The sequence below is a fragment of the Cucurbita pepo genome, chromosome LG05 (assembly GCF_002806865.2).
Source record: "Cucurbita pepo subsp. pepo cultivar mu-cu-16 chromosome LG05, ASM280686v2, whole genome shotgun sequence".
Lineage (NCBI taxonomy): Eukaryota > Viridiplantae > Streptophyta > Magnoliopsida > Cucurbitales > Cucurbitaceae > Cucurbita > Cucurbita pepo.
Window position 1 is genome coordinate 9,571,433 of NC_036642.1, and position 24,200 is coordinate 9,595,632.

A 24,200-nucleotide genomic window follows, 5' to 3' on the forward strand; every position below is an offset into this window, starting at 1 on the left:
TTAAATGACGATGAATAGGACGTGACACTGGATTACCTAAAAAGATAAAAAGTGTTAAAACGTCGTAGTTTGTGTCAAATATGTTCTTGTATTTGTTCAGCTCGAGCTTATTTCAATTAGTTAAAACATGGATCGTCGACCCAGAGATCAAAAGTGTTCAAACTTTAGTTATCTCACGGGCACACGTGTCAAACCAAAAAAATTATTTTTGTACTTAAGTTGGTCGAGTTCAAAATTCAGTTGAAGTGTTAGAAATCCATGATTTCACGCTCCCTATAACCGTTTAACCTTTGGAGAAGAACTGCTTCTTAAAAAAGAGTTTGGTTTTAAAGGACAATAAATAATAATATCTTAAAGTTACGTTCAGAATCCCGTACCTAAAAAAACACACATTTTCCAATCATGCCCTTTGTAAACTTCTATTCAATTTGTAATAAATGTGCGTGTTCTTTATGGGATCCCCAATGTTATTTTACGACCTTATTTATTTATTCTTTTTTAAAGCCAAACTGACATTTTTCCTACTGAGAGATGTTAGTCGTTGCAGTTATGCTACTGGTCACTTTTGATTTAATAAGAGTTAATCAAATTAAATATCTTTAAGGTATATATAGATATTTGCTCGTTGAGGCTAAATCGAGACATTATTTACAATGAGTGTTATTTAACAATGAATAGAAATTTTGACGTGGTTGGTGCAGTTTTGACACTGTCGGTGTTTGCTACATACCTGTTTTGTTAGTTAAACGAGATTCGAAGGAAGAGATTCAAAATTTTGTGACATCTCACTCCATGTGTGTGATTTATCTAATTGAGCGGTGCGCGGTGCGTAATTAATTAGTTATTAAAGGTTTTATGCCATAAAATAAAGATTATTGAGGAATGCGAATGATGCATATAATGATGAGACAAAGGGTATGGAGTACCTAGTTTATAGACAATTTGAAGTGAAGTCTATGTTTGATAATTAACTCTCCAACAATATTTTTATACATTTAATTAGAAAAATTTGCCATATTATATTTAAAACTGATTTTAATAAAAATACCCGATAATTTTATATTTTGTCTTACAAAAAAATAATTTTAAACTTTTAAAAAAGTCTAAACAATACCCTCGAATTTTGACATGGTTTCAAAAAGTGATTGAGGAGAATCGAAAGCAAGAGGGCAAGACCAAGGTTAAGGTACGACGCCCTCCATGGAACATCAGCTTTCTCAAAATTTAAAAGAAATTGAGAAACATTGAGGAGAACATCATAGAAAACCTCTGAGAAGGATATTTAAAGTTTCGTGATCTTGAAAAGTTGGATAAGGAGGTTCAGGTACGCCCTTCACAAATGGGTTCATGAGGAAAGATTTTTCTCAAAACTTCCAAGTTCCAACGAGCATTATGATATAAAAACAGACAGAAATTTAAGTCAAAACTCGGGTTGAAACTGACTCTAAGGTCGACCCTCAATTAAGCTCAAGGCAAATCCTAGATTAAGGTTGAGATGACCCTAGGTTTAAGCGAAGCTTAAGAAAATATTGAAATCAATCACAATCTCACTTGTATTTTGAAAATACTAAACAATCGAACTTATCTAGTAAGTACTAAAGAAAAAAAAAAGACTTGTGGGAGACTTTATCAAGGGAGAATCTGTCAATGGTTGAGGATATAAAACGAGTACTCAAATCCAAAAATCAAAGAATGAAGTGAACTTTGATAAGAATCAATCAATGAAAAGACGAAAAGACAAGAAAAAAACAGGATCAATTGAATTACGCAATTTCCAGAATTGTCACACATTTTCTTTACGAACTATAATGAGTACTATTTTACCCACTCCAGCCCCTCCAGTACCTTTTGAGGCAATTATAGATCCTAAGAGACAATTCCGCGTTCCTGAAGGCACCTCTCTCTTTCAAGAGGATTCGCGACATGTCAAGTCCCGGTAAGGTTCTTCACTATTCGATACCTCATGCTCCACCGCACATTGAGGAAAAACATAAGGCTTCTTCAATCTACAACAACAAGCATTCAACAACATTATGAGCACATTGAGGAAAAACATAAGGCTTCTTCAATCTACAACAACGAGCATTCAACAACATTATAAAATTATAAAATTTATGTAGATTGTTAACATTCAACCGGGAATAAAAGCATCGCCCAATATGAACTAATTTAACTACAAACTTAGCATTATCTAAGTTTCTTAAACTTGAAAAGAAGTGGAAAGTAGAAAGTAAAAGGGATTTTTCCTAAGATTTGGAAGGAATGATTGGGATAAAGTACAAGATTTTTCCCTTGACTACTTCACTAAATAAAAGCCACTGAACTTTTGCAAAGTCAATTCCACTTAAATTAGCAAGAAGAAAAAGAGAAAGCCACCAGACCCCAATCAGTCTCTATAAGAATGGGTTAGGTCCTATCAGTCAGTGAAAGCAAGAAAAACAAAAGACTTTGTTTTAATACTCACCTCTGGACTGCCGCCGTCCGTACAAAAGAATCTACATTGATTCACCCTTCTTTCGGTGGGTGAGTGAGGAACACCCAAGCATCCATAGAGGGTGGCAGTGGCACAACTCGTTTTAGACAAATAGGTGGGACTGTCAAACAGAGCCTTAGCTCTCTCTCTCTCTTTTTCCTTGCAAAGGCTGCCATTGAAGCTGTAGAAGGTTGAGATGTTGCATAATGACTGTTAGTTGGGTTGGGAGTGACCTGCAGCTTGAAAAGGCTTCATTTATCATTCCATTAGGGATATTACAGCGAGAAAGAGAGAGAAAGTGTAACAGCCAAAGTCCATCGCTAATAGATATTGTCTTCTTTGGGCTTTCTCTTTTGAGCTTTCCCTCAAGGCTTTTACAACGCATCTGCTATGGAGAAGTTTACGTATCTTTATAAATAAAGTTTCGTTCTCCTCCCCAATCGATGTGGGATCTCACACTCCACCCCCTTCGAGGCCCAATGTCCTTGTTGGCACACCGCTTTGTGTCCACCCCGTTTGGAACTTAGCCTCCTTCCTGGCACATCGTCCGGTGTTTAGCTCTGATACCATTTGTAACAGCCTAGTAGATATTGTCCTATTTAGGCTTTCCTTTTTGGGCTTCCCTTCAAGGTTTTGAAAATGCGGCTAGTAAAACATTTTTATACCCTTAGAAAGAAGGTTTTGTTCCATGGGGGATCTCACGTTAATGATAAGGAAGAGCCAGGGAAAACAGTAAACAAAAGGCAGTAAAATGTTTGATGTGACGCAAGTAGGAATAGGAGACTGTAAAAATCTGTACCTCCATTTTTCCTTTCAATAGAGGGGGCTGCTGCTTTCATAGCTCTGAGCTTCAAAGTGTAATTACCTGCAGATTGGTATCCTCTCTCTTGCCTTTTTCTCTGTAGATAAGCACTTTATTGAATTGTAGTAAGTGATGTGATGTTTCTTGTTCAATTGGTATACTTCGGAATGATTTTACTTTAGCATGCTATAAACGAAATCAACACATACTTTATACACGTTTACAGATCAAATAAGAGACCTGAAAATATGAGAATTTTGGAAAAAAGTCATAGTTTAAGAGGGAGGCCAGACTACTTATGCACCATCCCAGATGACAGTGTGATTTATAATAGCCATAAAAGAACATAAAAACTTAAGCAGAGATGATAATGACGAAAAAGAAAAACAAAGGGAAAAGAAAAGATAATAGCACAATTGATGTGGAGCCGATTCCATTACACAATAATTGTGAGATCCCACGTCGGTTGAGGATGAGAATAAAACATTCTTTATAAGGGTGTAGAAATTTCTCACTAACAAACGCATTTTAAAAAACTTGAGAAAAAATCTCAAAGATGATAACATCTGCTTGTGATGAGCTTGGACCGTTACAATAATGCACTAAAGTCAGAAAAATTAGGCCCACATGGGAAGGGTGTTTTATCACAAATCATGCTACTCAGCTTTGGTCTAAAGGAAAAAAACTCCCATAAGCAACAAAATTTTCAGCAGATCAACTTTCTCAGATATGAAGGAAGTACTTTAATCATATCAACCTTGCAAGAACTGGTTCAAAACCAGCAGATTCTACGTACGGATGTTGATTAATGAGAAGTAAGTAACTCAATTTTTGGCTTCGCTTCAGAGCCTGTTTGTTTAATCAGTGAAAACAAGTCCACCAGACAGATACAGAAACACAATCAAAAGCCCAACATCAACAGTTTTCAGCAGCAAAGCAAAAGCCACAGAACTTGATTGTATTTTGGAATGGTTTAGCATATAAAAAATGGGTTCAAATATCTTCCCTGTTCCAAAAGGAATCAAAGAGCTCGATGACCCACGTACATACGGCACTGGAAATCTATAAGAACGCCGTAGTAGCGGTTAGGAACAACAACTCTACGCATTAGTATGACATTGTTTATTTTGAGCATAAGTTCTCTCATGGTTTTAGTTTCTCCAAAAGATCTCATACCAATAAAGATATAGTCTCTTACTTACATATTCCTGATCTTCTCTCGACGAGGTAGTACTCCAAGTTGCATAAAGAAGAACCACACTTTCCCAAAAGTTCGAAATGGAACTAAATTTTCTCAGTTCAGAACCATCGTCTAATCTGTAACTTTGAGTTTTCTGGCCCATAACACTGAATCACTCTCCTTTTTCTAAGGCCAGAACCAACAGAAGATCACCGTATAATTTGTCCTGTTCGAACTCCGAGAATCTCGTAGAATGATTTGTACTTCTATCGTCAGGGTACAATTCCCAATACCCTTCCAACACATGCTATTGAAAGTTCAAGACCTAGTCGCCTTCATCTCACTCAATACCATAGAAATCTATAAGGACCTATATTACATCTAGATTCCCATTCTAGCAGCAAAGAAGCTTCCCTAAGATAGATTTAGAACATGCGATTAGTAGTTCCTATAATTCAATAATGTAGAACTAAAAGCAAACTTTCTTGGCACTTCTTCTCAGCAATAAGGATACAAGTAACCAGAGGAGTGAAGCAATCATACCTTATCAAATATACTTGCAAACGAACACATAAAAGAAAGCCCTAGAAAGATGCAAACCAAAGTCACCTGAGATCGGCATTTCGGCACCAATGAGAATACAACAGGACGACTCTGTGGCAGCTAGGGCATCGAACGTACGGAAGGATTGCAGTACGGAAAAATTCTACACCTGCAGATTAGCAGCGACGACGGCCGTCGCCACCAGGCGGATGCCGCCGATTTATCCATAACGTCGCCGGTCGGAGTGGTTTTTTAAATATAATTTTTTTTTATAGAGATATAGTCGCCAAGTTTAAGTTTCTCTAAATAAAAATTAATTAATTAATTTAAACTTCTATTTTTTTTGGTCTTAAAAATAATAATAATAATTTAACTTATAAGCTTAATTAATAAATAAAACTTTATTAATATCCTACCATATTTAAAAAATACTCCTGAAAATTAAAAAAATATATATTAATGTCCATAATTTTTATTTTAAAAAAATTAATTCTTTTTTATATTTTATAGATCATTTCTAAATTTTTTATATTAATTTTATATATACCGTCCACATACTAACATTTGTTAGACGAACACGACTTTCTAGTATGATATTGTCCACTCTAAGCATAAGCTCTCATGTTTTGTTTTAGGCTTCTTAAAAGACTTCGTACCGATAGAGATGTATTCCTTTACTTTGTAAACCCATGATAATCTCTAAATTACGGGACTTTCATCATCCAACAAGATTAACGATATATTTGAAACGCTTTATAAATTATTATTTTTTAAAAATAAAATTACGTGTAAACCAATCTAAACTAAGATTTGTCGTTATTCCTAATTGTCAGTTTCCATTAAAGCCCCGTCAAAGAAAAACTCTCTGCTTGATCAAAATGAAGCCTTCTAGGCTTTAGAGAAAGAGAGAAGATCTGGACCGTACATCACGAAGACCAAAAGACCCCTTGCCGGATATGCGATGGAGATCAGCCAATAAAAAGAGCTCACCGGAACTTATTCTATGAACGGCATACCATAACATTCCTTGATTTTGCATATCAACGAAGGCCAGCCTCACGCTTCTGCAGAAAATCAGTTCGACTATGGCAGCCACCCTCTCCGTCCGGCCTAACACCCCTGCCGCCGGTTCACCGTTCTCCCGACCGCCCTTCCGACGATCCGGCTCAACATTTCCCGGTAAAACTGTTTCCTGGACCGGTGGTGTCCCTCCTCTCTGCCGTGAATATGCTAGGACGCTGCTGCTGCCGGTTCAGGCGAGCTCGCGCGCTGACGACTCGGCGCCGTCTGAGATGTCTCTCGAGAACGCGCTTAAGCTTCTTGGAGTCTCTGAAGGAGCCTCCTTCGATGAAATACTCCGCGCCAAGAATTCCATTCTTGCTACTTGCAGCGACGACAAGGGGATTGCTCAGGTGATGTATTGATCGTGGTTTGAGTGCCAGTTTTGTCTTGATTTTGGAAATTTCAGTACCTGTTCTCATGCGTTGATGTCAATTTGGTTGTTTTGCGACTCAATTTTGCGATCAGTGGAATCTAATAGGCTAGTATCAGTATGTTACGTAATAAATTCTCTTAGAGTCTGAATTAATTAACCAAAGTCTATCATATTGAACGCCATGCAAATATAGAAACAATTTCAACTTTCTCCCCTCAAAAGTAAAATGGGAGAAACCGAGGATTCAACCTCTTTTTAGTTAAAAATAAGATTATATTTGGTTTTTCATTGCCTACTGTTCTGCCATGTTTGTCATTTATCACTTCTATGGCATAAGTCATTGTACTTGTCATTCCATTTAGCTGTTTTGTTAATAATGCATTAGGAAGGAGATTTATTTGTCATTTGGAGAAAATCCTCTGCCTGGTTGCTAAAGCACGATATTGGATATCCTGCACTTTTCATGGATGATTGGGCAAAATTGTTACATTCCCTGGGTGAACGTTTTATATTTCTCAAAGGTTCTAATACTGACAGGTTTTTTATTTGTTACAAATGATTTCATGTGTTTTATATTTTATTTGGAAGGTTTTCTAACTGAAGAACCAAGGACTATGCATCGATTCCATTCCGTCACTCGTTACATTTTTTATCCACTATAGCCTATATGGTAGGAAAGCCATAAACATCTCCTTGTTGCTATGCCAAATGTGTTTCAGGTTGAAGCTGCGTATGACATACTGCTGATGCAGAGCTTAACTCGGCGTCGAGCTGGGAAAGTTGAGAACAGTCGCATCCGGTATGCTGATGTGAAACCAGTAAATTCTCCTGGTGTAGGTTCAATGTCTCAGTGGCTGCGGAACGTGCCTGTTTCTGTAGAAACACCATCTACTGGTGACTTGGGCATACAAGCTGGTGTATATGGGGCATTAGCAGTCTTGACATATGTAAATGGAGCTGCTTCATCTTCTTCACTGCCTTATGCAGGTGCTGATGTTCCTGGACTGATCTTGGCTGGTAGCTTTGGAGCCTCCCTGTACTTTATGACCAAAAAGAACGTGAAATTAGGTAAGGAGTTTCACAAAGAAGGTTTACAATATATTGCTTATAAGTACTAGAAGAGTTTGATTATCATGAACTTGAGAATTCTCCATTGCAACCCATTATGATTAATGTTTTAGAGAAGTCCAAAGACCGGCTGAAGAACCATACTATTTATCTTTGAAGTTATATATAGCCTGCAAGAATCGTGGCTAAAAAAGTGAATGTAACTTGATTCTTTTTAAACATAATTTGAAATATGGGAGGATCTTTTAGATTTATTGCTATTTCGAAATCAAGTTACCATGTTCTATTGATTGGCTTATTGGTTATCTGAAGTTTTTTTTTTTTCCAGTGTAGACCTTCTGAATAATCGAGCAAATTAGCTTTCTTGGTTGTGTGAAAGTTACATACAGAGGTCTCTTCTAATAATGATTCCGTTATTAATTCTGTAATCTATGTCTAAAAAGATTTTTAATATGTTAATTAAATTTAAGAACGCTGAAAGCACTTTTCACATACTTCAAGAACAATAATGCTTAATTTTATGAGACAGAATTGTTGTCATTAATTGGAGCCCAAGCTTTCAGAATTTCATAAGTTGAAACTCTTAATCGTTGAAGAACATATTTGACGTTAATTTTTTCCCTCTCATTGCAGGAAAGGCGACGGCGATAACACTAGGTGGCCTTGTGGCTGGTGCAGTAGTCGGTTCTGCAGTTGAGAGTTGGCTGCAGGTTGACATTGTTCCTTTCCTTGGTATACACTCTCCTGCTACTGTAGTAAGCGAATTCCTAATTTTCTCCCAATTCTTGGTCTCTTTATACCTTAGATAGTGCTAATAGAATATTGTAACTGCCCCTTCATTGTAGGAGTTGTAATTATTCATTTGCTCTATCACATGTTAGCTCTTTAAGGCTGTGTGCTTTTGGATGCACAAAAGCTCAATGAATTGTTGGGAATGACTTGTGTTTATAGTGAAGAACATAATAATCATCATATGTTCTCCATGTTGGATATGAGTGTTCAAAATGGCCATTTGTCACAATTTCATTATATAGTTCTCATCTTCTTATCTTCTCAACTTGTAGATTTTATAGGCTTCACAGGTCATTACTATAAGCCCATGGCAATTAAGCCTTCTTGGTTCGATATGGAGTTCATGATTTATAACAGAAAAGAGAAAATGAAGTATGGCCAGAAGGTCGTGAAATTCAGTCATGCTATCCCTACTGTTCTTCCAGGTTTCTATTCAATTGCAATCACTTGGGATATACAATGGAACTGTTTAAGAGTCGATATCTTCTTGTTTAAGAATGGTCCCCCGCCCCATGCCCCCCTGTAGTGCTTTGTTGAAAGGTTCATGTCAGGTGGCAAGGACTTGCCAATGGCTTCTTGAGATCCTTGAGCTCCTTCAGTACTGTAGAATAGCTTCTTGAGATACCCCAGCTTTCTCAGCTTGCAGGGCCTTACAGAGGGAGGATAATTATAAAAGACGTCCACATAAAAAAAAAAAAAAGAAGAGAAGAGAGAATTTAAAGCTTTGACGGCCACGTGAACACCATCTGTCTTTTTGCTAGATTCAGATTCTGTTTTCACGTGTGTCCCACCATAATAATGGAAAAAAACACATACATGAAGACAAAGCTTTGCAACTGCCATTGATGGTACCTGATCAAAAGACAACACACTGTTATGAATGTGCTTTCTGCATTTCTCCAGATAGAGAAGACCAATTGATTACTGGAAAGCTGAAAAAGGTTGAAATAGAGCTTTTGACCAAATTTAGGTCCCAAGCTTCTTTGTTTTTTCAGGAACATTGAAGCTACTTACAATAATTGCCCACTTAGAATCCAAATCTACATTTTTAGCCTCTTGCCAATAATGTAGAAAGTCAATAACTTGACCTTGTCTGCAACAAAATTGTGGGAATGAAAGCCTGAAACAAAATCTTAAACAATTTTCTAGGATGGAATGTTGGAAGGAAAATAAAAACCTATGTCTCAGCGAGCTGCTTCGACTAGGTATAATTTACAGAATTCAGGAAAAAAGAATACCCCTTTTTAGTCCCTCCCTCCTATCATCTGCCAACATTTTCTTCTGATTGGGAGCCCTCAATATAGTTCATATTTTCGGGTTTATTGGCATTCTCGCTGTTTGTCACGAGGTCGTTGTACATTTTTTGGGAAGCCTTGGCAAACTCTGATAAGGATTCAAAAACTGCAGAAAACCCTGTTTGGATTCCATTTAATGTGATACTTTGTGCTTCTTGAATGCAGTTATGGTGCTTTTCCTTCTCCAAGTCTAGCTTCTTTCTGAACATGTCCAGCTGATCTTTCTTCTCTGTCAAGTATTCGTTCTCATTTTCGACTTCCAACTCTGATTTTGTCTCGGTAAAGTTGAATTCCAAGAACTTGGTCTCTGTTTTTTGGAATGACAGAATCTTTCGATCGAGTTCCTTCACCATACTTTCAACTCTTCTCTTTTGTTGCTGCTCTTCCATCTGCTTATCTGATAGAGCCTTCATATCCTTTGAAAAACTTTTCAATGAAAAGGATACTGTTTTATCTGGTAACTTTTGCATGGAAGATAGCCAATCACGGCAGATTGAAAGCAATGGAGGTCCGTGCAGCCCATAAGGTACAGACGAAGCCCGACTTCGAGAATAGAATTCGACCTCAGGCATTACAAACTTGGTCAGCCATCCATGGAGAGCTTCAATGTAAGCCCTTTGTGATTCAACATATTTTGAAAAACACGAACGCCAGTTTAGAAGCTCAGCCCCAAGCTGAAGTGTTGCAAGACGATGAGATTCGTTACAGAATTTCAGATAAGAATGGCAGGAATAAGTCTTAACTTCAAGAATAATCTTTTTCTGGGTTTCATGAACCTCCAACATGATTTTCCATGTTCTTGTTAAGCTGCAAAACCATTTGGAAAGAAAAACATGTGACAAACTGGCAACATTGCCTACATTATTCACATCAGAAATGCAGAAATCTTCCAAGTTTTACCCTTTTAATAGCTCAATGATCTGAGGTTGTAGCTCGTCATCTCTGAGTTTCTCTATTCTTGTTGAGATAGACTCGGCACTCCGAATGGCGACCAAGATCCTGGCATATAAATCTTTTACTGCAACTCGAGTTTTATCAGATGTGACTCCATTACTCCCTTTAATGTCCTGGTTTCTTAGTCGTGAACATCTTTTCTCGTACAGTTTGCGCATACTGTCCCCAGCCTGAATGTAAGAATAGGAACACAACCCATAGGAAGAATTAGAAATTTGTTAGTCGAAAATCTACTAACCCTTTCTAAAAATCCATAACAGTAGTTTCTTTGCTAACAGAGGATAAATCTACAGTGAAGCAGGAAGCTACCAAGTCAGGAAGGATCAAAGATTTATTTTGTTTACATCTCCAAACAATGCTTAATGAGGTTGAGCAATCAACGCGAGAACGAGCCAGGCTCGAATCACTTCTTGGGTAACTAAAGCAGCATAAGATTACGAGGATAAAGAAAGCTAAGACACCCTTTTTCTTTCTGCAAAACTAGTAAGGCATAGGATAAAGAAAGTTAAGATCTCAGACAATCAAAGAGGTTGCCAGGAGAAATGTTATTGCAATGGAATAGCCTATCTATGGTTCATTTTCTTCTGTCCAAAATCTTTGATCAAGTTGAGCAGTTATGAAGATGAAGTGATAATTAACCAAGTGAAGGCATTCTACATGATCTTCAAATTTAGCTTGATTGAGGTTATCAAACCAGAATGTTTTTACTGTGTTGTAATGATCTTTTCAAAAGAGAAACGGCTCGAGGATCGTACTTCACCTTAACCTCTTCGTAGAGTTTTTTCTCCCAAGCATATAACCGTCCAAGAGTTGATGAATGGCTTCCCGAGTCCATTACGCCATAATCATCAAACAGTTCATTCTTAAACTCTGTCCATGACGAAGAACTCTTTGAACTGGATGCTACTAGACTCTTACATGATGAAGGCTTGACCGTAGCAGCCCGGTGCCAAGTTATCGCTTGGATGAGTTTTGTTGAGTTTTCTGCAGTAAAATGAGTTAGTTAAGTTAGCTAACAAGAGATTGATATCAGCTCCAATGAATTCAATGAAGCTTGCAAGAAAAAAGCAAACTTGAGTGCTTAAATAGTGAATGGCCCACCTTTGATCTCCTCTAAACCAGACTGGAGCTGAATTTTGTTGGCCTCTAACATCCTAGAAACATCAATTCCGGAATCATAAGCCCTAATGAAATAATCCTCAATGTCCTGCAAAGCTTCCAAAAGTTCCCTTCCTTCCACTGGTGTGTCAATGACTGTTAGCCCTTTCTGCTTCAACTTACCCTCTTCTTTGACCATTTCAACTCCATTCCTTTGCTCTTTAAGACCACCAACATTTTCCTCTTCAACAACAGCCACAACTCTCTGCCTTTGCTCTTCCTTTTCTTCCTCTGCCTCTTCCAGCTCTGGAATGCCTTCTTCCTCCCTCACCATCCTGAGATCGTCCTCCGAGCTTTGTCGATACTCGGCGGCGGCAGCGACGACATCAGTCCTCATACTGTCAAATGGATTGAAAAAATCCCATGCAAACTCCCTCTGAGGAGATGGCATTGGTGGTGGCATTTGCATGTAGAAATATGAAGGGACCTGTTCTATCCTCTCCTCAACTAGCTCTTCTTCTTCTTCTTCTTCTTCTTCTTCTTCTTGTTCTTCTTGTTCTTCTCCTTCATCCATGGAGGACTCTGCAGAGGTTGAAGAAGAGGAAGCACATGAAGGACAGGCAGCTATGGCTTCATGGGCGGAATCAGAAGGTGTTTGCTGAAGAAACATTGGATTGTTTACCACTTTTTCTGAAGGGGGAGGAGAAGAAGAAGAACATGGAGGAGGGAATGTGATGAGAAAAGGGGAAGGAGAAGAATGGCGAGCTACAAAGAGCTTAATGGCAGCTGAAACAGCATATAAAGCTTGACAATATTTACAATGAGCCTCTGCTAGAGCATACCTTCTCTCAACAGCTAACTTTAGTTGCCGTTTTCTTTCTCTACAGATGGTAACAACTTCTTCTTCTTCCTCTAACTTTGAGGCAACACAACCCATCTCTTCTTCTCCTTCTTCCTTTACTGATATTCTTTACTGATAAAAAGAGGAAGATGTTTGCTTCAGAAACATAAAGTGTAGAAATGCAGCCTTTTGAGAAAAATCCGATCGACCCATTTCATGTTCCTGAAACTAAAATGGTGGGATTGCTTCAAAAACAAAAACAAACCAAGAACAATGAGGCTTTTGAAGAAGGTTCTTCCTAAATGCTAGATGATGAAGTGTAAGTTAGAAGGAGGCAAGAAAAACCTCTGGTTTAGCTGTTTTTTAGACTCGATAGAGATTAGGAAAGAAACCCTCTTCTTTTGGGGCTAAGAACTTGTAGAGAGAGAGAGAGAGAGAGAGAGAGAGAGAGAGAGAAACATAGGCGAGGAAGAAGGTAGGGGCTCGAGAAAGAGAGAGAGGGAAGTGTTGTGTAAAATTTTGTACTCCATTTGTTAGCGTGTTAATGTTAAAACAGTTTGAAATAGGAAAAAGTTCAGAGTTTGGTTTACCTGGTTTTTACATATTACCCACTTTTCATTACTTTATTTTCCATTGATTAATGTCTTTTTTCTCTCTCTCTCTCCTCCAGAGAGAAGAGGGAGGAGAGAGAGAGAGATTTTGTTGGGTTGGAAGGTTGATTTGTGTTGTTCTTTGTAACTCAAACACAACATTACACAATAAGCTCTTAGGGTTTTGGTTTGGAGAATCCAGAAAGTCACAAACTGTCACTCTCTTTATAGCTTACAGACAACTCTTGTCTCCTTACACAAGAACTCTCTACTTTTTTTCTTCTTTTCTCTTTTTTTTTTCACCCTTTTAGGTTTAAATGTTTTAAAATATTTGATAATTAATCTAAAATGGTTTGTGATGGATCATTTATACTTTATTTATTGAGCTGAGCTATGTTTAAATTGATTTAATTTTTTTTGTTTATTATAATTATGTTGTAAGCTTTAATGATGGGTCTATATATTTTTTAATTATCTTTCATGACTTTTTTTTTATTTTCGTTCGATAAGTCTTTTTTTAGTACGGTAAATTCTAAGAAGTCGTTACCCTTTAAGTTATTATTTATATTGATGGGAGGCGTGTTAATTGGCCCAATGAGCGATGTTTTAGCACTATGTAATAATAGGGGCACACAAGGGATACACTCCTTGAATAAGAATACGGGTAGATGAGTAAAAATCTTGGTATGATTCATGGTAGAAGATTTCTAGTACTCTCTGGTATGTATTCTCCTTATTCACATGATAACGTTACTCGTAACAGGGTTTATTCAAAACTACTTGTAAAAGTTTTTTTTTTATTTTATTTTAAAGTTTACTTGTATTTTTCTAACATTTTTCTAAAAGTTTAAATATATTATTGAAGAAAAGTGTAAGATTTAAAAGTTTTTTTAAAATTTATTAATTTAGTCTATGGTAATAATTAATTTTTAAAATTTTAAATTTAATCTTTAAACTTTTAAATTTATTAAAATTCACTAGTATTATAAAGTAATTTTTAAAAATTTTAAATAATTTATTAGACATAAAATTAAAATTTTAAATACCTATTAAATCTTTTTTATAAAATAAATTTAACATTTTTTTTAATTAAAAAAAAAAAACCCAATTTGGTTTGAACTTAACCCACACCAAATTCAACGTAAGTTTACAGGTCGATTCCATCCAATCCAACGTAACCCAGAGAGAGAGAAGGGTTGTGAGTTGGTAGTGGGCAGTGAGAAGTGTGCCATTTTTTACTTTGGGGATGGAAAATGGAAGTGGAAATGACAATTAAAACAGGACAACCATACACTCCCTTTCTCACATAGGGACCTTCCCCCTTTTCTGTCTGCTTTTAAGTGTTTATTATACCCTCTCTCTCTCTCTCTCTCTCTCTCTCTCTCTCTCTCTCTCTCTCTCTCTCTCTTCTGACACTCTCTCTCCTCTTTCTCTCTCCTCCCTGTTCGCTAATACAATACTCTATTCAAAATTCCCACACATTTTTACATACCCACCTCAACCAACCATTCATACACAAAGAACTGGAAATATAGCTTCAAAAAGACCCATTCGAGACCCGTATCGACACATATTTGTCTAGCGAGTGTACACGAAGATGTTTCAGGATGATCTACAAGAAAGTCGAGGGAGGACGTGACAATCAATCAATCATTCATTCTATTGAATAAGAAAGTGCAGATGTTATGGCAGATTAGGCAGTTCAGTAAACAACCAAAACTGAATCGCCATAGTCATCATACATACAATTTACAAGACCTAAGCAGTGAGCAAATGGGTAAAAAAGAAGGGAAAAAAAAAATCATGGGAATGATAAGAAATATGCCATGGAATTAGCTACAATCTTCTTGAGTTAACAGTTACAGTGTATGGTAAAAAAGATTGATATATGCCTGGCTCCACTTTTTATCTCTGTTGGAAGCTAACCTGGTATTCACATGAGTTGATATATAGCCCTGTAATCAGGTCATGCTGTGGTCTGATGGCGTGGTGCAAGGGGCCAATGAGTTTGGACGCAAGTTAACTCCGCCCCCTCGTATGGATAGGCTTGCACATTTTGTAGAGCTACCTCGGCTCACGAGGTTTGAGTCGAGAAACACAACAATCACTGTAATGTCATCGTGGAAATGTCGCCGTACGCCACGGTCGATCTTCTTCAAGTCAGAGTATCTCATTTCTCTCTTCTTTGCTGCCTCTAGCAGTGCTGCTTTCACTAGCCTCCTTGCACTTCCCTGCAATGAGATTGGTCTTTGTTCTCATCACTTTTGAAAACTTTTCTCTCTTGGAAAGATATTGATTTTAAAACTTTCAATACAATACATGAAGCAACAAAGAAATCTAGAATTATTGTAGTTACTTAAGGTTGCTCTTAATCAACAAGAAGCATGCTGCAAGAACGACGAGATGTAAAATGTGGTTTAGGACTCGATCTAACCTACGTTATTCAAAACACGAGATATGACAGCAGATCGTTGATCTAAGCTACTTAAGGTTGCTCAGATCATGTAGAAGTTAACTTGCCTGTTTGTGATCAAAGAAAGACCAAAAAGAAATAAAACATGTGGAATAGAAACTATGTAACAGGTCAAGCCCACCGCTAGCACCGCTAGCAGATATTGTTTGTTTTTGGCCCGTTACATATTGCTAACAGCCTCACGGTTTTAAAACGCGTCTGTTAGGGAGAGGTTTCCACACCTTTATAAAGTATGCTTCGTTCCCCTCTCCAACTGACGTGGGATCTCACAATCCACCCTGGGTGTATTCCCTTCTGATTTTAGCTGGGAGAGAAATCTTACCCTACGTGGATGGTTTTGGACAATATCCACAGCTTCCTGGTTGCTAAGGTGTTCCCAGAGCCCATCTGAAGCAAATATGATAAATTGATCCTGTGGCTGTAACTGGAGCAGGGAAATAGATGGTTCGGCACTCAATATCGGCTTTGTGATCGGTTCACGAAGGCGAAACTTGGCATAAAGAGGCTCTCGGTTGAATTCAGCTTTCTTCAAATAGACATCGCCAATCGATCGAGAAACCTAGGAAAGAAAAGTTGTTTTGTGCTTAGTTAAAACACCTAATTCCGTCACATGAAAAGAAAAACTACAAGCATAATCGATATCGACGCATCGAATAACTAACCTGTATAAGGCCCTTCACGCGCCATACATTATGCTTCAAAACTACAATCTGGGGGTCATCAGGATGCAGAGCACGTAGCTCGTGCCGAACAGACTCTATAGATGCATTATGCTCGGCTGACAACTGAACGGACAAAACTTCCCCTGTTGCTTTCACGACTCGCCCTAAAACAGCTCGTGAATCGCCAAGGTTAGCAATGTAAAGGGTTCCACCACAAATTACACCAACAAGGCAGCAAGATCCAACAGCTGCAATTTGTGGCCTCATCGACCATTGTTTCGAAACTTGAGCAACGACCCCGTCTTCTGTAGCTTGAAAGGCCTTTCTTATGACATCCACTGACATGGATTGTTGCTCTGAAGTAAACCCTGAAAATTAGGGAACAAACCATAAGGACTTTGGAGTATCTTAGTTTCCAAGCTTTATGGAAATTAGATTACAAGCTTATATATCAAATGCTTTTAAATTCTTGACCAAATATAGAAGTAGAAAAGGAAGAGAATATTCACATCTTAACTTCTAACATTAAACCTTGATCAAGCCGCTCCAACTCACTATTCCAACTTTGTGAGATCCCACGTCGGTTTGGGGAGGAGAACGAAGCATTCTTTATAAGGGTGTAGAAACCTCTTCCTAACGGACGCATTTTAAAAACCTTGAGGGGAAGCCCGGAAGGGAAAGTGCAAAGAGGACAATATTTGTTAACGTGGGCTTGGGCCGTTACAAATGGTATCAGAGCCAGACACCGGGCGATGTGCCAACAAGGATGCAGCGCCCCGAAGGGGGTGGATTGTGAGATCCCACATCAGTTGGGGAGGAGAACGAAGCATCTTTATAAGGGTGTGGAAACCTTCCCTAGCAGATGCGTTTTAAAAACCTTGAGGGGAAGCCTGGAAGGGAAAGTGCAAAGAGGACAATATTTCCCAAGATGGGCTTGGACCGTTACAAATGGTATCAGAGCCAGACACCGGGCGATGTGCCAGAAAGGACGTTGGCCCCAAAGGGGGTGGATTGTGAGTCCCCACATCGGCTGGAGAGGAGAATGAAGCATTTTTTATAAGGGTGTGGCAACCTCTCCATAGCATACGCGTTTTAAAAACCTTGAGGGGAAGCCCAGAAGGGAAAGGTCGGCCAAAGAGGACAATATATGCTAGCAACTAGTGAAAGCACGATGAGCACAGTATTCTTCAGTTTTTCAAACCAAAACCCAACAGTATTGAATCAGAGTTCCATCTTTCATCCCTTTCTAGATGCACAATCCACTTGCAAACCAACTCACATCAACTCATTGAGAAATCAAGCATATGGGAAATGAATTATTGGACAAAAAAGATATTCAAGATCAAAGAAGTTTCAGTGCCTTACTTTTAAGATGCTGGAAAAGATGATCGTTAACATAGCGCGACGTCTCGGGCCCTCCATGCCCATCATACACTCCAACAAAGGTACCATATGGCCCAGACTCGTGCAAGCTCAAATTGCCTGACTCTATCTGGCTTTGATCTTCAAGTAAATTGTTAGCTTGAACTACAGCCATTGAAAACTCACCATTGGCATGCTGTCCACTATCCTTGTACCATAGGAGACCATCCTGTCGCCCACCAGCATCTGAACCTTTGTGGACATGTCGGTTCGACCTCGGTCGAAAACAAGCTCTCAGAAAGTTCATCAACTCTGAGAACATCCCTCATCTCAACCAAACAACCCTCCAAAATCTCCACATCTGGATACAAGGAACAAAAGGAGTTTAGACTCACTAATTCCTATTCCAATTCCTTCTGATATGCTGATGTTTAAACTCACAAACTTATATATGCTACAGAAATAACCAATAAGATTAAGAACAACAAAAACATAAACAGATGGAACATAGATTTCGTCGAACAAAACGAGAGAGACAGCAAAAAAAGGCAAAACAAACAGTAAATTTCAATTGGGAAAATCTGAAACCGGTTCTGTTTCCCCTTTAACTCAAAACTTGTGTAGAATATGGCCGCTAACAGAGGAAAAAGTCAGATTAGGGGGAAGAAATGAGAGGTCAAAGACGATTATTTCTTCAACAATTTCCTAGTCATTCATTTATCCATCCATCCAGAGAAGTCTACGTCTTCACATTGAAACACAAGGCCTCAGCCACAACAGATTCCAAGTTAACTTTGAACAATTCAACATCCTTATCAGCAAATTCAACAAACCCATATGAAAAAATCAAAAAGAAAAGGAACCCAGAAGAGGAAAATCAAAAACAGAGAGAAAAAAAGGGCTTACAGCAATTAACACGTCAATGGAAGCTCCCATAAATGAACTGGAGATGATCGAATGGGCCTGAAAGGCTTAGATCTGTGGATCCATGGAAATTAGCGATGAAACAGAAGCGGATTTGGTTTGGATTATCAGATATTGAAACGAAAAGGTGTGGATGGAAAAGGAAAGGTTAGGGAAGTGAAAACCCCTCTTTCTTTGTTGCTTTAATTTCTTCCTTTCTTTGTGTTGCTCTCTGTGTGGAAGGCAGACAAGCTCCATAAAAGACCAACAATGGAGAGCTTGAAGCCAGCAAAGCAGAGGTCCAGCCATGGGGTCCACGCCGCTACGCTACACACAGAAAGAGAGGGTCAAAGGAAGTCGAGACAATACAATACCTAAACGTTGCAAAGACTCATGTTACAATGCTACATTTTTAGTTCAATTTTTTTCCATTTAACCATTAAATTGCAAATTTGTCCTTATAATTTAAGGAAATTAGAGTTTAGTCCTTTTAAATTTAAACATTAAAAGTAGTTTATATAACTGGTTTTATCAAACGATTCTATTAGAGATGTCCATGGAGCGAGGCGAAAATAGGGAAGTCTTCCCCGTCCCCATACCCATCACTTATTTCATTTTTTATTCTCGCAAAAAATTTCATTTCTTGTTTTTTAAAAATAGTTATTTAAAAATTTTCATTTTTATTATAATCTTTATTAAAATTTTGTCTATATATTTCATAAGCAAACCCATCTTACAGTTTTACTAACATAATTTCTAAAAATTCAAAAGTTAATATTACAGGCCTCCACTCGGTTTTACCCCAGCTTCATCTTGGTCATGGATAGATCACCCAGGTTCAGATACATAAGCAGTGACAATTCCCTTAATCACTGGTCATTCTTCAACAGGCACACAGTCAGAGTTCTTGTCTCCTCCCACTACTTGGAAGCTTACGATTTTATGTCTTATTATTCTTTTAACAATTAAAAAAAAAATACAACATATTTTTAGTTTAAATATTATAATTAGAGACTCAACCTTAACTAATTTATTTTTTCAATATTATCCCTTTATTTTTTTAATATTGCCAAAAACATATATATATATATATATATTTATATTTATTGGCGGGAATAGATAAGGTAATCTTTTAATTGAAGTTTTGGACCGTTTAAAGGTATTTTATTAATTTGATGGGTTTTTTTTCCTGTTAGGTAAAAAAAATAGTCCAAGTCTACTGCTATCAGATATTGTCCGATTTGGTCTGTTATGTATCGGTTGTCAATGTTTCTACTAAGAAATGTTTTGTTGTCATCTCTAACCGATCGCTAAAATATATATATATATATATATATATATATATATATATATATATATATATATATATATATTTTTAAATGTATTTTCAAGCCTACACAATATTTTTAATAAAGTCTAAAAATATTTTTAATTACATAGAAAAAAACAATTTAGCCCCCACAATAAAACTCTCTTTGTAGCCATGAAATCAAGTGACGAACAAATATCTACACATAGCATTAAAATCTTGACACCTAAATTATAGGTTTTGAATTAAGCAATATGTTATTTCTCTCTCAATTCCAAGTTGACTTTTGGTTTTAATTTCTAAGCTAGTGACGGTCGTATGTAATCGTTAAAGATATGTATCAGCTGAAAATATTCAATGTCAACGTCGAGTATCTTTAGTCTTCTTTCAGCCGTGTTGCCCACTTTCCATTGAATAATTACTCAACGTGATCGTTAAAATCTAGCTTTCGTTTTCGAATTCGTGTTGCTTGGAGCTGATCTATTATGTCCCGTCAAGTGTACGTTATTGTCAAAATATAGTTGCCATTTTTTTTATTTCTCAAATTTATTAATTATATAAAATGCTTATTTCACAAAATAATAATAATAATAATAAGCAACACTCTAAAACGACATTCTATAAGGACTCATGTTAGTTTGTGTGTAACGTAGTCGGGTTGCAGGGGATGCAGAGGAAGGAACGTCGGGGTCTTTATTTCTAAAAACGAGGTAACGTAGTCATGTTGTAGGAGATGTAGAAGAATGTCGGAATCATCGAATGTCAAATCTTGATTCTTAATCATCAGAAGCTAAATTATAACTTTAAATATTCGCTATTACAGTTTTATTTATTGACTTCGAATATTTTTTTAGATTGAATTTATTTATTTTAATACTAAAAAAAACTTAAATATTTTTTACAAATTTTCTGAAATTCCATAATTTCATCCCTGTCGACATTTTTGTGTAATTAAAATTTTGAAATATTTGTCCATATCGATATTTCAAATTTTGGAAAATATTTAATTTAATTTGTATGATCCACCGACCTTTTTATTTCTCATTATCAAAGTCGCTTTCAAAAAAAAAAAACAATAAATAAATACTATATATATATTAAGATTAAATTACAAAATTTGCTGATGATGAAAAAAAAATCCATATATTTTAATATTGGTGAATAATTAGTGTTCTAAAAAATAAATTACTCGTTAATAAATTTTAAAATGTATTTACTAAATTCTCTCGTGTTCAAATTTTTTAATAAGTATTTGAATTTTAGATATATATTTATTATTATTATTTTTTTTTTGTTGCAAAAATCGAACTTCCCACGAATAATTTTCCATATTTATCATTTTTTAAAAAAGATTATTAAAAAAAAATCTAAATAAATCAATATATTTCCGTACCAACCTAATTTATAAAATTTATATATTAATATTATAGCATAGTCTTTAACAATTAAATAAAGTTGAGAGCGAAATTTTTTTTTATTATTAAAAAAAATTATATTTATTTACTGTACATATTATATTAATAATTAAAATTTCATAAAATTCAAATATGAGACATTTATAAGTCACAATACATTATTAATATCGATTATAGAATAGATTAGATTATAACCCTATTTTCGAGTTCTTCGGATTCATATGATAAAAAATATCAACGAGCAAACCAAATTGAATTTTTTATTTTCCAAAAATTCAACTCATCCAACTTTTATGGTCGTTTGAGTTTTGCAGTTTGGATTGGTCCGGTTATTCAGTCATATAAACACCTCTAATCTTTTTCTTCGGATGACCAACAATTTCAAAAATCCATATATTACAAATTAAAAGAACCCTTTGTAATAATTTTAATATAATTCACCTATTTTTCTAAAATACTATTTTTTATAATAATTATTCCAATGTCTCATTATTTAAAATATATATCAAACTAATTATTATTAAAAAAAAAAAAAAAAAAAAACAGTTAATAGAAATTAAAGANGAATAATAATAATTGTTATTATTATGTTTTTTTAATAGCATATTTGTTATTTACATAATCAAACAAAATCAAAGCCAACAAAATTGGGAATATTATAAGTTAATTCTTTAATTAAGTATCATTTGAGCCAAACAATTATCTCATATTATTTAAATCAAAATTAATATTTAGATAAATTATCTGCATTAAAAAAAAAAAAAAAACAATAGAATTTGAAGCTGTTGCACGTGCACGTGCACGTGCACATGAGTCATTTTAATTCAGTCTCATCCATGCACGTGCACATGTTTTCTTTTCACACCAACTATTTAAATGAACACACCTAGCATTAATTCACCTTATTCCTACCATTATTGAGTCATTTTAGCATGTTTTGTTATCGGTCACATGCTTTCTAACAATCTCGATTTCAGTTTAGAGAAAGGAACCGAGCTGTAGTATGGAGACAAGTTATGATTAAACAAACGTGTCAGTTAAGGTGTCTTTCCTTAGATCTAAACTAAACAAGCATAGATTGAGTGAAGTGGTCTAGTAGTTGTCCTTGGGTAGAACGAAGCAAACTCGTCTAGTCTAGTTACTATAACATAGTGCTAGATCGTACATAGCGGACTTCTTATTTATGAGATATCGAGCCGTGTTCCATTGTCAAGTTGTCAAATCGAACCAAACATACTTAGTTTTGGAGTTCCAATGACTGAGCCACTGATAAAGAAAGATACAACACCATTTTTTTCGTTTTCTATTTCCAATCTCTTCTCTTTTCTTCTTCTATAGGGTTTTCGTGTAATAACCCAAGCCCACAGCTAACAGATATTGTCCGTTTTGGCCCGTATCACCATCAACCTCACGATTTTAAAACACATTTAAAGGGAGAAATTTCCACACATTTATAAAAAATATTTCGTTTCTCTCTTCAACCGACGTGGACTCAAAATGTTCGGCTCAACCAAGTGTAATGTAACGATCAAAGTTTAAAGTCGAGGAATGGATGAAAACAACGTACTTAAAAATGTGGGGTATTGATTCATTAATGAGATTTAAACCCTTAAAAAACTCGAACAATAACAATTCAACTATATTGCGAGGTATTGATAAAAATGTGTATCATTGATAAAAGTATCAAAGACTCGTTCTCCAAAGATACGTCGGTTGAACAAAAAGATTAAAAAAAAAACATAAATGTGTTTAACCGTAATTAATGTTATTTAGTTACGCTTTAAAAAACAATACTAAAATAAGTACAACGTAACTCAGCGGTTAAGATGCTAATTATCATCAGGGTTTGATTAAGTTTGTATTCTCGCTAATTCTTTAGAACGTTAAAAACATTTGAATTTTTGTTCAAAATAAATTTTTTTTCTTTAATTTAGCTTCAATTTTGAAAAAAAAAAAACGTAATTTATAATTATTAAATTAATACTTAAATTAGCTCTGTTTTGTCTATGTTTGACGCCGTACATATATGAAATCAGATCGATTTGAATTATAGTGTGATTTGATATGAAATTATGGTTAAAAAAAATTTACTGTGTAACTTTTAAATCTATTAGTTAAAAATTATTTTTATGTCGTATTAAAATATTATAATGTCTAACGACTTAAAAATATATTAAGATAAATTTAACGGTTTTATGTCACATCGATATGAATTGAATTATTAGAACATGGAAGATGTCGAAAAGTGCACTAAAACACGGGATTGACAAGACAACATTATTTTAGCACATTTTTTAATATATTAAATTAATGTTTATTTTATTATATGGTTTGAAGATGTTGAAAGAAAATCATAGGGATAGGTTCTTTTCTCATTTAAAATTCAAAAGAAAGCCCAAAAAAAGGGGAAATAACAATGTTTTCATTAATTAATTTAATATTAATAAATGGCCTTGATTAAATCAACCATGCTTTAAAAAAATAATGTGGAATTATTTATGAGATGCGACAAGACATTATAATACAACTCATGTTTTTAAAATAATTAAACTATGTTTTTCTTATTATGTTCGCATGTTCCTATTTTATATTATATACTAAATAATTATTTTGGAGAACGTTCCTTTATAACTGATGATTCAATATAAGTAGGTAATGTGATCATATCATAGAGGATGTTGAGAAACGTCATGGCCATCCTGTGTAGAATCCATATTCCAATTTTTGGTATGGATTATAGGTAGAATTTGCCGAGGATCGGGCCATCAAATGTGTAACAGCCCAAGCCCATCGCTAGCATATATTGTCCTTCTTTTACTTTCCTTTTCGGGCTTCCCCTTAAGGCTTTAAAATGCGTTAGGGAAAGGTTTCCACACCCTTAATGTTTCATTCTCCTCCCAGATGTCGAATCCATAGGGATTGGGGTCATCAGATGTCATCGGGTGATCGGGGTCATCTAGGGATCGGTTTCCACACCCTTTAAAACGCGTATGCTAGGGATCGGG

General features: G+C 35.8%; 3 protein-coding genes across 7 annotated transcripts; 1 reads left to right on the forward strand and 2 right to left on the reverse strand.

Annotated features, from left to right (window-relative positions):
• The first annotated feature begins 5,928 nt into the window (after nt 1–5,928).
• Nucleotides 5,929–8,484, forward strand: LOC111795668 (protein CHAPERONE-LIKE PROTEIN OF POR1, chloroplastic-like). The gene is made up of 3 exons (XM_023678216.1): nt 5,929–6,410; nt 7,153–7,501; nt 8,135–8,484. The coding sequence occupies exons 1-3, from the start codon at nt 6,084–6,086 to the stop codon at nt 8,308–8,310; spliced, it is 852 nt and encodes a 283-aa protein (XP_023533984.1). The 5' UTR covers nt 5,929–6,083; the 3' UTR covers nt 8,311–8,484.
• Nucleotides 8,485–8,652: 168 nt separating this feature from the next.
• On the reverse strand, nt 8,653–13,035 carry LOC111795667 (nitrate regulatory gene2 protein-like). Of its 5 annotated transcripts, XR_002815231.1 has the most exons (6): nt 11,644–13,035; nt 11,303–11,526; nt 10,489–10,712; nt 9,532–10,395; nt 9,308–9,386; nt 8,653–9,145 (listed from the first exon to the last, which is right to left on the reverse strand). XR_002815231.1 is itself a non-coding variant. In XM_023678211.1 (5 exons), exons 2-5 carry the CDS (start codon nt 12,575–12,577, stop codon nt 9,555–9,557), a joined length of 2,223 nt encoding a protein of 740 aa, XP_023533979.1. In that variant the 5' UTR covers nt 12,578–12,709; nt 12,827–13,035; the 3' UTR covers nt 9,113–9,554. The 5 variants fall into 5 exon arrangements, 4 of the variants coding, with proteins under 4 accessions (XP_023533979.1, XP_023533980.1, XP_023533982.1 ...); XM_023678211.1 differs by having other exon boundaries at nt 9,113–10,395; nt 11,644–12,709; nt 12,827–13,035; XM_023678212.1 differs by having other exon boundaries at nt 9,113–9,386.
• A 1,672-nt stretch (nt 13,036–14,707) lies between these two features.
• Nucleotides 14,708–18,765, reverse strand: LOC111795721 (probable protein phosphatase 2C 60). The gene is made up of 5 exons (XM_023678284.1): nt 18,475–18,765; nt 17,572–17,929; nt 16,207–16,574; nt 15,867–16,103; nt 14,708–15,302 (listed from the first exon to the last, which is right to left on the reverse strand). Exons 2-5 carry the CDS (start codon nt 17,888–17,890, stop codon nt 15,033–15,035), a joined length of 1,194 nt encoding a protein of 397 aa, XP_023534052.1. The 5' UTR covers nt 17,891–17,929; nt 18,475–18,765; the 3' UTR covers nt 14,708–15,032.
• Between the last annotated feature and the right edge of the window lie 5,435 nt (nt 18,766–24,200).

Excerpts from the sequence above, each read along its gene's own strand:
- LOC111795668 (XM_023678216.1), top strand. The coding sequence starts at position 6,084 with ATGGCAGCCACCCTCTCCGTCCGGCCTAACACCCCTGCCGCCGGTTCA. Across the intron at positions 6,411-7,152 it reads ACGACAAGGGGATTGCTCAG|GTTGAAGCTGCGTATGACAT; the intron begins GTGATGTATTGA and ends AATGTGTTTCAG. Across the intron at positions 7,502-8,134 it reads CAAAAAGAACGTGAAATTAG|GAAAGGCGACGGCGATAACA; the intron begins GTAAGGAGTTTC and ends CTCTCATTGCAG.
- LOC111795721 (XM_023678284.1), bottom strand. The coding sequence starts at position 17,890 with ATGTTCTCAGAGTTGATGAACTTTCTGAGAGCTTGTTTTCGACCGAGG. Across the intron at positions 16,575-17,571 it reads TCTTTTCCAGCATCTTAAAA|GGTTTACTTCAGAGCAACAA; the intron begins GTAAGGCACTGA and ends CCTAATTTTCAG. Across the intron at positions 15,303-15,866 it reads TCCAAAACCATCCACGTAGG|GGAAGTGCAAGGAGGCTAGT; the intron begins GTAAGATTTCTC and ends ATCTCATTGCAG.
- LOC111795667 (XM_023678211.1), bottom strand. The coding sequence starts at position 12,577 with ATGGGTTGTGTTGCCTCAAAGTTAGAGGAAGAAGAAGAAGTTGTTACC. Across the intron at positions 11,527-11,643 it reads TGGTTTAGAGGAGATCAAAG|AAAACTCAACAAAACTCATC; the intron begins GTGGGCCATTCA and ends ATTTTACTGCAG. Across the intron at positions 10,396-10,488 it reads ATCATTGAGCTATTAAAAGG|CTTAACAAGAACATGGAAAA; the intron begins GTAAAACTTGGA and ends ATGGTTTTGCAG.